Genomic DNA, 16,647 nt, shown 5'->3' with positions numbered 1-16,647 from the left:
ATTTAAATGAAATAAATTTGAAAGGCGTTCAATAGTATGGTGTAATTGTATTGCATACTTTTCAGTGATTTTAAAAACCTTTTGGAATCTGTGGCAAACCAAGAAAAATATCAAATATTTAAAAAGTGATTATAATACTAAATTTATAACTATTTTGTCTACTGTTTTCTACTCGATTTTTCCGTGTGCATGCGTACTTTAAAGGGCCAGACCGTTTTGTTTACTTTGTCAGTGAGTTTAAGGTTTGCTTAAACCTTAAAAATCATTTCTTATCTTTGGTAAACTGAATATCGCCAGCTGTACAACCCCGTTCACCAGAGCCGCTGGCAACGGCCTCTCAATTGCCAACAAAGTTACACAAACACACCGAGCTCCGAATGCGAGTGAACTGGCTCGCAAACTAACACATTAGGCGGCGTTTCCTTTGCCAAAGTTGGTTGACTTCGTTTCTGGGACTGCTTTTTGGGGCCGACAAACCGGAGACGACAACAGCAGCAACAACGTCATCGACAACAAACAAATAAACTGACAGACACTCGTTTCCGTTTTCAAACAAAACAGACGCCATATTTAAAATTCCAAACGGGGCACCCCGGCAATATAAGCAGGCAAACAAATGAAATAACGCAAAATTGCCGTTTGCTAAAACTTTTGCTTTGCTTTTTTCCCAAGTTATATTTTTTCCCATCCCCATTCGACACTCTGGATTCTGGTTTCTGGATTTTGTAGCTCTTGGCTGGCTGCCGCCAAAACAAAGAATTCAATTTAGTGGGTCGTACGTTGATGTGGACAGGTTCATTGAACGCGATTTTGGATCTCGGAACCCTCGAATGAGCATAAATTTCACGCTTTCAGGGGAAAACTAGAACTAATTGTGGAAGTATGCCAAACGCAGTGAGCCAGCGTCTCAATGGAATTCGCCAGCGAAAATAGAGTGTCCGCTCAAAGGATGACAGCATTTTGGATTTTTCGCATTTGGCATTTATCATCATAGCTGCAAAAGCAGCCCCAAAAACTTGCTGACCGGTGGCCGTGACTTCCGTGCACCAGAAATGAAATGAAAGATTTATTCCAGATTCGCATGACGAGATAGTGTGTTGTGGCAACAGCCACAGAGCAGCAGAAAAGCACAACAGCCATGGCACAAAAGACACGTAGGCCAATAAAAATGCCATCCTCGTCTGCTGTTGGACTCCGCCAACTGAAGTTGTATATTATGTTAAAATGATTTGTGTGGCCAAATTGCTGTTCGGACGTTGCACTAATTTCATGAGGAATGCATGGGGAAGACAATCAATATGAGAAAAGGAGTTGCTTTGTCGTAAAAATAGAGTAACTTCCATAAATCTTTTTTAATAATTTTCAAAGTCATATATCTTTTAAGAATAGTCTAAAAATGGATTTGTGAAAATGGTATATTTTTCGGCCTGAAAACTCAAAAAATATAGAATTTAAAAGATATTTAAACAATATAGTAAAATATATTCCACTATAAAATATATTCATCAGGATTATTAACATTATATAACAGAGAAAAACCCTTTTACCCTGTTAAGTCACAACATTTTTATTATAAAGTTAATGCAACATAACAAAATGATTTTATAAAATGTGCAATATGTTCCATTATAAAACATGTTCAGCGGGGATTTGCCGTCCGATAAAAAGGAAATTCTCAAGGGATTATATTTCAAACAGTGCCTAGGACAGAGGGGTGAGAGTTTAAAAAAGAAACCCTTCCATCAAAGCATTAGAAAAATCTATAAAATCGCTGGGCCCGTCAGGACGCCACCCATACATGCCAATAAAATATTTTATCAAACGTACGTGCTGCTATTAGTCTCGCAGTCCCCCAGTTCCCGAACTCCCCAACTTTCCCCGTCGCATGTACGCATATCAAATGACTGCGTTGATGTGTTGAAAGCCCGGGAAAGACGGGACTCGGGACCCGGGATCGGGTGTACGGATGTGCGGGCGGTCAACCCTTTTTTACGGCTGGTCAGTGGAGAACTCCAGCACTCCGGCACTCCGACATTCCGGCACTCCGGTTCTGGTCTCTGATTATGCGTTGTGCGGCCATAAATTTATATTGAAAGACGTGCGCTGTTAATCAAATTAAAGTGTTTGATTAAATTTTAAATAAAACTCTTATTCTCCCCGCTGCCGCAGCCGCTCATGCTGCCGCCGATGCTGCTGCAGCAGTAAAAACAGAAAAATGAATATAAAAATAATAATGGGAACGAAAATTAATTTAAGAACAGTGGCGTATGAGCTTTAATCAATTTATGAATTATGCGCAAGATTATTAATTAAATTGTGTTGTTCTGCTGCAAACGATAGAGCTCTAAAAGGACAACCCATTTAAGGCGGAATTTCGAAAACGTGTCGCAAACTACGTAGATATTCGAACACTCCTCTGGTGGCTCAAGTGGTGGCGCACTTTAAAGCGCTTAACGGGCCAACTGAAGTTAAATAACAATTTCACTGCTCATTAACCCTAATTTGTATGTAAATTTTTCGGCTGCCCCGGTTGGCCCTTTTTTCCCTGGGCCGGGGGCCCACGGGTATTGCACTGGCGCCCCGTTTTAAAGGCGAACTCTTTGCCATTCTGTAGGTTTTAAGTAACGCACATGACACGGAACGGAGCGAGTTACCATAGCCACTACTAAGGGATTGAAGGAAACGGTCGTCGGGGGAGGCGGTGGAGCCTCCATTATGGGGCATTCGATGCCGCTTTCTTCAAGTTGCAAATAGTGCGCGGGGCATGCAGAGTGCAGGAAGCGAGAATGAGTTGCTTTTTGGAGCTGGCCTGGCCAAAACGAGCATAAGAGATGGCCGCAGATAGCCGGGAAAATGAAGCGAAAAAAGGCGGGGGAAAAGCAGGGAAGATTGTTTGTCTGCTGCCCTCATTCTCGCTTTACCGCATCCGAGCTCCATCTTCCATTAATTCATCCGCCATGGTGGCCAAACAATAGGCCCGACATTCCACGGTGGCCACATTTGGCGCCTGGTGTCGAAAATGGTTCATTTTACCCTTTTTCAAAATTGGTCTATTCTATCCTCTTAAAAAAAATCCACTTGGTGGAGACAAGAACAATGGTGACTCTTGCAAAATGCAAATATCTTTTATAACTTAATATTTTTTCCAAAAACAGAGCCCAAATGTTTAACAAGAAAAAAATAGTAAAACTAAAAGTAGTATTTTCTTTATTGGGCTTTTTCTTAAAAACTAATAAAAAACCAATATTATGAAAAATGCACCTTTTTCTTATATAGTTTTTGGGAACTTTTTGGTAGAGTAAATAATTATATAGTTTTGATTCTTACTTTCTTGATAAATTATGGCGCTCTAAATAATTTTGTGTTATATTAAATTTAAATGTATGGAATATAAAATTCTGGCAGAAACTTAGATCACTTTGGAACACGCAAGTCATTCAATTAATTAATTTGCTTTTATAATTGAAAACTGTACTCTTTGAAATTGGCACACATTTCGGCACTTGAATTTTTTCCCATTCTTGGTACCCCTTTTTTGGTACCCTTTTTCGGGTAAGATTTTTCGTTTACCAATTTCGCATCCAAGTGGCAACCGGGCATTTGGTTTTTTTTTGCTGCTGGCCAGAAATGGACTTTCGGCAGTCATTATCGGGATGTTATTGTTGCTCCGCCAACCGGGCAGCCGGGCAGCAACAATTGCGAGGGACCCACCGACCGACCGGGCGGAGTGCATTAAAACAAAAGTGAATGCCGTGAATGTGAATGTGAGTGCGCAGACACTCGAACCGCCTCGCAAGGACATTCGCCAAACGGGGCTGGCCGAGTGGAAATCCCGCCAACTGGCAAACGGCAAACAAGCAAACAAGAAATGACAGCAATGCAGCCTTGTGCCATGCAAATTCAATAAATTACGGCAACGACCATTAATTATATTTTAAATTGCAATGTCCACACTGGCACACTCGTGGGCAAGTTTTGCTTTTGTTTCGCGGCCCCTCTTCCTTTTCTTTTTTGTGCCACGTTGCAGTGGAAAAAGTTCCATTCCACTCATTCACCGGGCAAATTGTCGCAGTTTATCTCCACAGCACGCATCGAAAACAAAATGTTGCTGCCATAGTGCCACGCCCCCTTTAGGCCGCAGCCGCCTGCCGCCCATTTGTGTTGCCAATGAATGCGCCGCAACAAATAAACCACTTTTGGCCATTCCCTGGCATAAAAGATAAATAAATGCGGGAAAGAAAAGGAAAACGAAACGGGGGGAAAAACAATGGAACTCCAGATGCAACTTCAACTTTTGCCCTTCCCTTGGGTCAGTACTACCCAGTACGGCAGTAGTACTGCCCCCTTAAACCATTATTATCGCCCGGCGTAAACAGTTCCCGAGTCGGGCCTGTTGACACTGGCAGCATGTCATTAAGGGCGACGTCAGTAGCCAACCGCTGACGTGTTAACTGCAGCGCGTCCAACTTTTAATTGGTTTTAAGTCACAAGTTAATTTCCATAAAGCAAGGGGAAGCGCTGAAAAAATCCCGACAACAAAGGAACACGGAGGAAAATAAAACAAGCCATAAATGGGTGAATTAAAATCGATCTTAATATAAATTTACTAAACTTAAATAGTGAACTGCAACAGAGATGTCTACAGAATGAGAATGAAGAGTATTTATTCAAATGTAATCTTTCAAACTATGATAAGACAATATGGTATGAAGATATGATATGATGATATGATATGATAATATGATTTAATAATATGATCTGATTATACGATTTTATATAATGATATGATATGATGATTGGATCCAATATAGTTTATGTGATATGGAATAATTGTTTTGATGATATGACATTAAGAATTTATAATTTCTTCGAATATTTCTCAATAATCATAGAAACCTTGTTTTTAAGTATTTGTTTTGAGCCTTAAATGATACAAATAAAAAAAATTTAATTTAAAAATATTTAAAATATATTTTATGGTTTCCACGTTATAAGAATGTATTTCGCCCAGTGTCCTACTTCTTAAGCTTTCCCCGTTTGCCGCGCTTGGGTTTCTTTTTAAACGGTCCCAGGCCGCGTCGTACCATGGTGCCGCGCCACCAGGCCTGGATTCTAACGGCGCACTCGATGCGGTGGATCTGGAGATTCAGCAGGCGCTGCTCCTCCTCCTTTTGGGCACGGTACTCCTGGACATAGGTCATACGTTCCTCGAAGATCTCCTGGTGGCGCTGCAGCAGCTTCTTCTGCTCGAGGATGCGCAGCTCCCAGGACTCTGCCTCGCGATCCACCCGTCGCATCTCGCTGACATAGCGCACCTGCCACTCCTTAATCCTGGCCTGCAGTTCCATGATTTCTCGCTGGCGAAAGGAGCGCAGTTCGGCACTCACCCGCTCCTCGCGAGCCAGCCTTTGACGAATGTCCAGGATATCCCTCAAATAGGCCCGCTCTGCATTCTCACCCCAAATGGTGCCCTGCGCCAGACGACCCTCCTCCCAGCGCTGCACCAAACTGTACTCCAGGTCATTGACCCGGGAGACACAGCGCAGCTTGTACTTGGTGTCGGCTATGCGCTCCTCCAGATCCTGCAGCTTGTCCTTGGTCACCCGCTTCTCCGTTTCGAGATCCTCTTTGAGTTGTTTTAGCTCATCCTTGGATTCCTGCAGCTGTTGGGCAGCCTGGGACTCCTCGCTCTTGTTGCCACTGAAGGCAGCGATGGCCTGCTTAAGATTCTCCAGACCCCTGTCCTCTTGGAAAGTGCTTTCCTCTTCTTGGGTTTCCAGGACTTCCAATTTTGTTTCATCTTCCTTAACATGCTGTTTTACATCTTGTAACTGTTCACCCTCAATAGGACTTTGCCTTTCATTAATTTGCAGATTCATAATTTTCAAATCATCATACTCATCAGAAGTGATTTCCTTACTTGCCTCTTCCAAGTCCTCCTCCTTTATATCGAAAGCTTCCTCCTCTTCTATATCTTCTCCAAGATCCTTAACCTCTTCCATGTTCTTTTCAGCCAACTCGGGATCATTCATGGCCACTTCAAAAATTGTTCTCAGTGCATCCATATCCCTTTCGAACTTCAGGGCATTCAGCACATCCTCATCCAGCAGATCGGCATCGTTCTCCGGCTCCCCCAGCAGGGATTCCAGTCTGGGCAGCACCTTTCCGGTAATAAGGACACGTTCCGGTTTTTCCCTTTCTCCATTGGACGAACTGCGTCGCCTTCGTAGGGAAGCCGGCAAAGTGAGAGGTTTCTTGGCATTTAAACGCTGAGAACGCTGCTGCAGGATCAGCTGATTCAAGGTGTTCTTGTAGACGGTCAGCAACAGGATGCGTCTCAGTTCCAGCAATTGCTCCTGCGTGTGTCCTTGCGACATTGCACCTACCAAATACAAATAGCAAAATGCGTTGGCCGGAGACAATAGTTAAAAGCCAATCACTGGAGTTCACCCCGGGCAACTGTTGCTAGGAAGTGCTGGAGCTTATAAACGTTTTTGGCTTTTGGGTATGAACTCGGATTTTCGCCATCACAATCCCATGCTGCTTTTTAACTTCTGACTCATGTACGCCTTGTGCGCCTTGGAAAAATGCTCGGGTTCAGGACCTGGCTTGCATATTTCATTGCTGTCATCGTCCTCGTGGCTTACGTGCGAAAATGCCCAACTGACTGCGTCGGACCCCTTATTGCACAGAAATCGTTGAATTTATTTGCCATCCTCTGGCTCCTTGGAGTCCTTTTCCTCCTTCCTCTCACCCTTTCCATTTTTCCCTTTCACTGCGCCGCTGTATCTGTAAATGTATCTGCGAGGCTGCGTATCCTTGGGGTTCATTCACTCCTCGCGCCATGCAAGTATGCGTCTTCGCCATGGGCGCTTGGCTTATATGTTTAACCCAATAAATGCCGCGCTGATTGCAAGTTAAATTATTGGCGCGCAGAACTCCAGACCCGCATTACAATTAAATTATCGCATTAACCGCAAAACCTGCACGCCGCCTGCTCTTCGACTCCGCTCTCTCGGCCATTTTCCCAGCATGCCCGCAGCGACAGGGTTTAAAAATAAAATAAGTACATGGACCTCTTTGGCATTTAAAGATGGGGTAGTGCCATCTTGATTACCCTGGCTTGTAATTATACAACTAAGCAAAGGTTGTGTGAAAAATTCATTTTTAGCTGCCTAAAAGTATGAAGGCTAACCGCATTTGAGAATGAATTCATGAGTTTAATAAATAGTTATGCATACTTTTAGGGTCTTAAAAAGTTGCAATTGGCAGTAAGTCCTGGGATTTGAAAAATATTTATATTTTTAAAACCTGTACCTCAATGGTAATCTTTTTTCTTAATAAAATACCAAACTGACCGTGGGCCTCATACGTCCCCTTATCCAATGGGTACACCAAAAGGCCAAATAGCCCCGATACTTTGCGAGGGTAATAGAGCGCTTTAAAGGCAAACCGCCGAAAGTGGTCAATGCACCGGGCTACAATGTCTGGCGACCAGGCCGTAGTGAAAAATGGCAGGGCGAACATTAATTTAATGCCCGCCGATGTCTCGCTCACACACACGCAGATATAGAGAAAGAGATGGCCATACTCAGGGTGAAAGAGACGGCAAGACTGTAGCGGAAAAGAGACGGGGAGTGGCAGAACGCACACATGGGGGGCAGAACAGCAAGCAGTTCGCACTTGGCGGGCTCTTCTGCTTTCAGCTGCCATTATTTTTAATAGACTCGAAAAGAAAAAGTTTTCAGTTTTCTACTTCATTGACTGCAAATCGGCAAAAGAAGCTCTCCGGGTCGCGCATTGCCGCCATTCCCATTCCCATTCGCCGACTTTTGAGGACGTTAAGGATGTTAAGGATGCCAGCCAAAATTAAGTGCCCCCAAAAAAGTACGCTGTGCAGCGCCTGATAAGCACTCCATACCCACACTTTGCACAACTGCAGCGTAAAGTCAAACACATAAATCGCCCACGCTCGCCACGAGCAGGAATTTTCCAGCGGAAAAAATTTCAATTTCCATTTAGGACCCTCTTTTTGTGTCCCCTCTCGCTCTATTCCAATGCAAATGTTCGATTATGACAAACTTCCCATTGATATCCTTGCGCGCACTCAGCCAAAATCCAATCGGAGATATTACTCGGGTGCCAGGACATGCCGAGTCATCCTGCTATTAATAACTTCAAGGCCCTGTCGCAAATTGTTCGAGCCATATAATAAATATGCAAATATTAGTCGGGAAAATAAGTTCTCAAGTTCGCCAGTTTGCATTTGTCCAAGGACGCGTTGGGCACTTTTTCTTAGAAAGGGTAGCCAAGCAGAAGAATTAAATTGTTTGAGGATAGAAACTCAAAATTAAAACTTTTTCACAACAAAAAAAGTATATATTAAGAAACTATATTTTTTGAGAAACAATATAGCTAAAACGCGATTTCAGTATTTATTCAAACACTTTTATTTAATTTAAACATTTTGAAAAAATTATTATAAATTGAAATGCTGTTATTAATTTTATTTTTTGATTTTATTTTAGGTTTTTTTGTTGAGTATCTTAAAACCTCCGAATAACCCTAACATGTTTATTACGTTATTTTTGCCTTCTCAAAAATGCACTTGCAGTATTTTTAGCCAAGAATGTCGCAAATTTCAGTTACCTGAATTGGTAGCGACAAGGAGAAATTGTCCGTGGTTCTGGTCGCTTGGCAACAAGTTCTTTTTACCCTTAAAAGGCTCAAGGAAGGCGGCTAATGGGGTTAACGTTAATGGGTTTAAAATAAAACGGTACAAATAAAAAGGTTCCCTTTAGGGGGCCTTGTATTTACTTTAATGATATATATTTATTACTTTTTTAATATTACTTTGAGTAAAGAAAAGTAAAATTTACTAAAAATGAAAGAGACAGCCCTTAAACCAGAGCCCCTGCATTTCTACACTCATGCTTTTGCCCGCTGACCCATCAGCATGTGTCCTGAAACGAGGAACCGCGGAGATAACCTGCCGCACATATGACATGACCCCCTCCTCCGGCCGTTTGTTATCCCCTACATGTAAATAACCAAAAATTTTATATTGTGGCCCGCAACCACGACACCGTGACAACGCGGGCACATAGCATATAGCCATATACTATACATGTGCCACATGGAGGAGCCAAGCCAGGACGAGCGAAGCCAATGCCAAAGCCAGGAGCAAGTCAAGCAGGACACGGAGTTGCTGTGGCTTCGGTGGCCCTGGCAGGAGCAGGAGCACGGGAGTGGTCACTGCTGACGCCGGGAACGCTGATGATGGCAGCCAGGACATGCAGGACATACGGCACTCGCAGGACATACAGGACACCGTGGTGAGCGTGTGAATATGTCAGCGTGTGCGAGAGGTCCTGTGTTGTTGTCTGCGGCCGGGGGAGTGATAGACGCCACTACCATTAATTCACATTCAGGTGCCGCACGCTTGGACGAGCACGAGGGGTAGGGTCTGCACTGCGAAAAGTCATTGGAACTATAGAAACTTTTAAATAAAAGTGGGCTAAAAATGTAACCTCCATTTAAAGTAAATATTTTAAATTGGATTTGAAGAAAATTGAAGTACAAATTCACAAACGGGACTCAACAACCGAAGTTATGGTATCTCGACGTTCCTTTGGAATCGAACATGAAAATGAGCTAAAAATGTGACCTTCTCTGAAAGTATATGTAGATTAATAGGGAATTCCAACACGAATTCATGAGGTATCCCATGTCTAAATCGGGTTCCAATTAAAAAAGTTATGGAATTAGGAAGTTCAGTTTTGGACCCTTATTCTGAAAGCCCTTGGAATTACGGAAAAGTTGAACATGAAAATGGGTTAAAAATGCGACCATCTCTGAAAGTATATATTTGAATGCAGATTAATAGGGAATTCCAACACGAATTCATAGAGGTATCCCATGTCTAAATCGGGTTCCAATTAAAAAAGTTATGGAATTAGGAAGTTCAGTTTTGGACCCTTATTCTGAAAGCCCTTGGAATTACGGAAAAATCGAACATGAAAATGGGTTAAAAATGCGACCATCTCTGAAAGTATATATTTGAATGCAGATTAATAGGGAATTCCAACACGAATTCATAGAGGTATCCCATGTCTAAATCGGGTTCCAATTAAAAAAGTTATGAAATTAGGAAGTTCAGTTTTGGACCCTTATTCTGAAATCCCTTGGAATTACGGAAAAATCGAACATGAAAATCGGTTAAAAATGTGACCATCTCTGAAAGTATATATTTGAATGTTGATTAATAGGGAATTCCAACACGAATTCATAGAAGTATCCCACGTCTAAATCGGGTTCCAATGACTAAAGTTATGGAATTAGGAAGATGTTCAGACTTGGGTCCCAATCTGAAAGCCGTGCGCCACAATTTTAATATTTTAATATATTTCCCGTAATATTTTCCCTCGGTGTAGGCCCGGGTGCGAGTGTGCGACAACAACATGTGTTTACACTCATCAGAACAGGAATGGAAGAAGCTGGGCCCACTCGTGCAGGCAAATCCCGTGCAATGCATTATAAATGGCCCGGCCGTGCGGGTCCGGTGACCCCAGACGACCCTACACGTTTTTTGGGCCCAACGAAAGCCGAAGCCAAGAACATAGCACAAAACTGGACGGAGTTCAAAAAGAAGTGACCCACTTGCCGGGCGTGTAATTAGTACACCACACAGGGCACGACAGAAAGAAAAAACAAAAAACAACGACGCTGGAATGTAAAATTCATGGGGCGAAAAATCGAAAGTTAGTTGCTGCTCAATGCGTGGCACGTTGGGAAAGCCGACGGGCGACGAGGGAAATCGATAAGGGCCAAGTGGCCCTGGGCAATGCCAAGCAACCACCGAAATAAATACGCAAAGGAACCACCAAGAGCCAAGAAACCGGGCAGGGCAGCCATGACAACGCGACTCAACAAAACAAATGCCAATCGCAATCAGCCCTACGAACCTGTATTTAATGCGGCTCCTCGAATAAAGTTGCCTTAAAAATAGAACACACCGTCGCGTTAATATCCCCGTGCCAAGCAAACTGTGTCAATAGCGGGTAGTATTATTGCATATGGCCAGTTCATTCGGAGCCGTCGAGGGGTAAAGTTCGTTGTGGTTCCGGCCGAAGGACGACAGGATATTCTCCTTTTGAAGCCATGTTTCCCCAAGCCGAGCTGGAGAACTATAAGCTGCAGGTGGAGTTGCTCCAGGAGAAGCTCCAGCGCAGGTGAGCAGATCAAACGAATTAGCCCAATTAGTATAAGTTTAAATCAAATTAGAATTGGCCAATATTGGGCAGCAAAATCAATAAATAAACTGCTAAAATTGCAAAGGAAAACTAAGCCAATCAATAAATTATTTAATTTCTTTATCATTTCATTTATTATACAAAGGATTTTGAATGTGCCTATTAATCGGCTCAATTTAGTTATTATTTTAGAATTATAAGCTGCAACCAAATTAATAAGGATTATAAAAATGATTATTATTAATTAAATAGCATTTCTAAAAGCGCACATTTAACAATGTTTTTATATAATAACTTGTTATTAATAAATATTGAACATTTAAGCATGTTACAACATTTTTCCCCTTTAAAAGGAAATGTAAAAGTGTTAAATTAGACAAATTTTTTATATTTGAGGAAAACTTTATGCTCTTGTTTAGTTTAAATAGTTTTTGCAGTATATGACAAGACTTTTCAATAAAACATCATACTTCTTTTAAAATGCTTAATACTCTTTTAAGAGACTTAAACGCACATCTGGCAATGTACCTATGTTTAGAGTGCTTTTTGTTGATACCCTGTTTGTGGGTAATTTAAAATGCCCTGCAGCGAGCAGTTGCACCACACAAAGGCCATGTCCATTGATTTGTGTTTGCCAGTTTTCCTTAAGCTTCTTCTGTGCATATGCAGCAGCTTACAAATCATACGCACGCCCTTTGACCCGACTTTCTCCTCGATCTCCCTTCTCCCGCAGCGAGGATAATCGCCAGCAGCTGGAGCACAAGTTGGATAAAGTCCTGCAGAAGCGCAGCGAGCTGTAAGTAGCTTTTGTCATTCCCCTCATTTTGCGCACAAAGGTGAGCGGATATTCGTATGTTCTCCAGCGACAAGTCGGTGCGCCACAAGAGCCGCCAAAAGTACCAGGAGTTCCTCGAGGAGCAGACCAAACGCAACGAGCGCAACAAGAAGCTGGTTCACATGCTGGAGCGGATTGACGAGCAAACGGCTGCCATGTCGCAGCGCAGCGAGCGGCTTAAAATGATGAAGGTGAGTCAATCAGACTTAGAAATTCCAGAAACCATTCAAAAATCGTACAACCAACAAAATGTTGCACATTATTTCCTTCTTTAAATAAATTTAATTAAATTATCAAAAATATATCCTTCTTGAAATAATTATATTTAACAAAAAGACACAACCTAACACGACGAGCTTGTGCCGGCAAAAATATCTGCAAAAATTTCAATAAAAATAATTGTTACTCAAAGTGTTTTTGTTTTAAAGACAGCAAATTAAATTTTATTATATGGATTCATCATTTTTTGGATTACCTGAACCAACCCATCAATATAAACTTTTCCCCTTTCGAACAGCTGCAATACCAAATGTACTTTGCGAAATTGGTGCAGAATCAAACATTGCGATGCATCCAGCAGACGACGGCGTCGACGACGTCCTCGGCGATGCCCAACGGAGCCGGCGGTGTGATGCCGGTGCCTGTCCTGATGCAACCGCAGCCGCAGGTGGTGACCAATCCGCAGTCCGCGCCGCAGCCCTGGACCTTTGCCATGGCCACGCCCACGCAGGCGGGCATGTTGTTGACGCCCCAGTTTGCCACAGCAGGTGCTGCAGGTCCTGCCGTGAATCCCATTCCAGCTGGACATCCTGTTTACTATCCGGAGCTCTTTGGCGCTGCCACGAGTGCAGCTCCCCTTGGCACCTCGAACCTCTTCGATTTGCGCGCCACATTGCGCGCCTTTGATAATGAGAATGCCGATTTACCGGAGCGCATGCAGCCCCACTTGACAGGTGATTATCAGGCGGGGATGCCTCCTCCAGCAGCAGCAGCTGCAGCAGGAGCGCCAGGACCTGCGACACCCACATCGACTTTATCCAGCCAGGAGAAGGCGGCGCGGCAGCTGAGCAGCACTTCCTCGACAATGGCCACATCCTCGTTGACATTTGATAAATTGCCAAAGACATCGTCGCCTTCGCTGACGTTAACCGAGCTGCCGGCGGCAGGAGGAGCAACTTCTGGCCAGGATGTGGGCGGGCAACCGCAGAGGGAAGTCGGCGACCTGGATGCCTGGACAAATTCACGCGTGACTAAAGTCGAGTATGAAAAATCACCAAGTGTCGTGGGGCATAATGAGCAGGGCCAGCAGCGACATCAGCCAGAACAGATACGCCAGCAGCAACATCCAGAGGTACAGCAGCAGCAGCAGCAGCAGCATCAAGAGGCACAGCAGCAACATCAGCCGTCGCACGACTTTGAAGCATACTTTGGTGAGCTGAAAATCGATGAGTCGCCCTCCTGGCAGGATGGCAAAGCCCGGCCCCAGGCCAAACCCCAACCGAACCCAATCCACGAAGACAAACGCCACTTAAACGTGCGTTCTGGCGAGGGATCAGCGGTTGGTGGCCAAGTTGGCATCAGCAACGATTTGCTGGACGAAGTCAAAGCCAGTCGAGCGGCCCTGGAAAGAGCAGCGGCTGCGGTTGATGAGCAGCTGGCAAGGGGTAATCAATTGTCGCCGCCAAGCAGCCAGCAGGAACCCAAAACCGGTGTGTCGATAGAGAATATTGAAAATGCCATTTACGGGGAGCGCTTGACAGGTGGCAAGGCAGCGGGAGGAGGAGGAGGAGTAGCTGAACTGGCCACCCCACCAACGCAGGGATTTTTCGAGAATGTGGTAGCAAACACATCGCCAGAGGAGCAACGGGAGGAGGTGGAGCATCAACAACATCAGCAGCAGCAGCAGCAGCATCAGCAGTTGGAGCCGGAGGCCTCCGGTTACGGGCAATACGATGCCAGCAGTTATGGCGAGACCAGTGAGCCCATCTATGCCAGCATCGATTCCGCCAACCTGCAGCCGGCAAACGCAAAAGTGGAGCCGCTTTACAGCGAAATCGGAAATCCCACAGACTATCAGCAACAGCAGCAGCAGCAGCAGGCATATGGGCTAACAACACAGGATACGGTGGGGGATGCACATGCTCCTGCTCCCGATGCAATACCATCAGAAGTCACCGGAACTACGGCTGTGGATGCCGGCGGCGAGGTCCTGCCACAGGAGTACTCCAATATTGATTACGGCAACTACGAGGCGGGCCAATATGCGGCCGGCTATGATCCCAATGCCTATCCGGGCTATATTTACGATGAGGCAACGGGCCAGTATATAGCCGATCCGAATGCAGCTCAATATGCCAGCGATGCTGGCTATGCTGGCCAGGAGTATGACTACAGTGGGTATGAACAGCAGCAGGAGCAGCAGCAGCAGCAGGAGGAGGAGCTACTACCAGGACAGGAGCAGCAGCAGCAGGAAGCCTATGCAGTGGCTCCAGAGGGAGGAGAACCAGTAGAAGCCCCACCGGAAGTGGCTGAGATGCCAAGTGCCGCGGCGGAACCACTGGCCACCAGTAAGCCCCTCAAACCCACATCGATACTCTCCACGACAGACAAACAAGCGGCGCCTAATGATGCGCAGCAGCAGCAGCTGAAGAAGAAGAAGCGCGTTAATTTCGTTGACAGCAGCGAAACGGATGATAGCTCAAGCGCGAAACCGACCCAGGCCCCCAATCCAAGTCCCGGACCTCAAGCTACTCCTGCTACCACGGCCTCCCCGACCACGCCCCCAACCGTGGGCGGTGGCAGTGAGAGTGATTTCGATTTTTCAACCGGCAGCGAGGCGAGGAATTAGAACAACGCTGAAAAACATTTCGAGCTCTAATTTGTTGCCATTTGGGTTAACCACCCCGAAAATCCTCCTCCCCGCTCTTCAATTCGATTTATTGCCAATGCATTTTCGGGGTGAAAAATTCAGAAAACTGCAGGAAGCACAGAGGAAAATGGTGAATGAGAGGAGAAGCGACTAATAGGTAAAAAGTAGTTTTCCGAGGGAGATGGGTCAACCTCAAGCCACACAAAAGCTGTTGCTTGCTTTGGGCGACGACAGACTAACTACGATCGCGTTATTCAATATTCTCAGTTGCATGTCAAATAAAGCTAATGATTTAAAAAAATTTAAAATAAAATGTATCTCAGATTTTTCAACTTTCAAAGTATTGCAAGTAGCATGAATATTATTTTGCTTTGTTATTTTTATTTTTTAGGGAATCTTTATATATGATTATTTTTTAAAATATTCTTTAATTTTTGTTTATTACTTGCAGTTAAAACTGCATTTTTTATTATTTGTTGTCATTTCTGTTTGGCATTCACTTTCAGCCTTGACACACTGCAGCTGATAACTGTGCGTATACGCAATATTCCGCATTAATACTTATTCGCAGGCCCACGCGCCATGTCCAGGGAAATATTTCATTAACGACATCGGTAATAAGATCAGCAGCTGTTGCTGCCAGGCCGCAATTTATCAAAAGTGCAATTGTCTTTGCCGTGGGCCTCGAAATTACCTTTAACTATACGCCATACATGGCCAGGCATATTTGCTGACCAACACTGGCTGGCAATGCTGCCCATGCTGGCAGTGCTGCCAATGACACTAATTATGTGCGGCCAGGCGGTTAAAGCCACGTCCAGCAAATATGCTGATTCCCGATATGAGTAGCATATAGTGGCATCCGCTCAGCCGCTGGCAGAGCCTCCTTACTTGGCCAAGCCAACAATTGCCAACTTAATTGAAAATCGCCCTATATACACTTTATGGCATAAGCATATATGTAAAATCAAAAAAAGGCGCGGCGTTTTTGTTCGCAGTTTTAATTTGATTCGCAGTTAAGGCTGTGAAAGCGCTCACATTTTCACATTCAACCCGCGGCTCCAACTGTTGCTGACATTTTTCCATCAACTTGAGTGGCCAAGGACATTTTTCTTTCGCCCCGCGAATTTCAACCGTCATCAATGCGATCATCGCGCTCATTGGCATGCATTTTTTTCCCAACGCCAGAAGTGCTATTTTCCGTTTTTTAAATAATTTTATCAAGTTTTAATTACACTTCAAGTCATCTGTGCTTTTTTTTGTTCTTATTTATCTGCTGGCTTCATTTAAATTAATTTCTGCATTGAACGGACAGCAGTAAAAATGTAATTAATACATATAATTGGCCTGTCGCAGTGTCAACGCTTGAGCACATCAAACATTTAAATCAAATGTCAATCAATTTTTGCGGCTGGGTCATTAAATATTTATAAAACCACTGGCAGTGCGCCGCACTGTCCCTTTGCATATGTCCGTAGTTAAAGCAATAATTGGCTGGGAAATTACTGCTGTGTCGGGTAAATAGACTAACATACCACCCCCATTCGCCCATTGGAGCCATTTTTGTTTCACTTTTTAATGAGTTGAACACTTGAAGCCGTACAAAACGATGAAAAGTGAACCCGAATGAAATGAAGGAAGAAAATCGAGCGGGTAAAGTGGCAGGGCAACTTTTTCAACTGAAGCTCGCA

The 16,647-nt window shown here is 44.1% G+C and overlaps 2 protein-coding genes across 2 annotated transcripts; one reads left to right on the top strand and one right to left on the bottom strand.

Moving 5' to 3' along the window:
• Positions 1 to 5,015: 5,015 nt before the first annotated feature.
• LOC108024493 (dynein regulatory complex protein 9) lies at positions 5,016 to 6,377 on the bottom strand. Its single transcript, XM_017094427.1, has one exon. The coding sequence runs from the start codon at positions 6,375 to 6,377 to the stop codon at positions 5,016 to 5,018; it is 1,362 nt and encodes a 453-aa protein (XP_016949916.1).
• Positions 6,378 to 11,035: 4,658 nt separating this feature from the next.
• LOC108024881 (uncharacterized) lies at positions 11,036 to 15,251 on the top strand. Its single transcript, XM_017095026.3, has 4 exons — positions 11,036 to 11,231; positions 11,986 to 12,048; positions 12,116 to 12,278; positions 12,605 to 15,251. Exons 1-4 carry the CDS (start codon positions 11,161 to 11,163, stop codon positions 14,933 to 14,935), a joined length of 2,628 nt encoding a protein of 875 aa, XP_016950515.1. The 5' UTR covers positions 11,036 to 11,160; the 3' UTR covers positions 14,936 to 15,251.
• The last annotated feature ends 1,396 nt before the right edge of the window (positions 15,252 to 16,647 follow it).

This window comes from Drosophila biarmipes, chromosome 3R (genome assembly GCF_025231255.1).
Source record: "Drosophila biarmipes strain raj3 chromosome 3R, RU_DBia_V1.1, whole genome shotgun sequence".
Lineage (NCBI taxonomy): Eukaryota > Metazoa > Arthropoda > Insecta > Diptera > Drosophilidae > Drosophila > Drosophila biarmipes.
The sequence above is the reverse complement of the archived record's forward strand: the minus strand, read 5'-3'. Positions and strand labels throughout refer to the sequence as shown.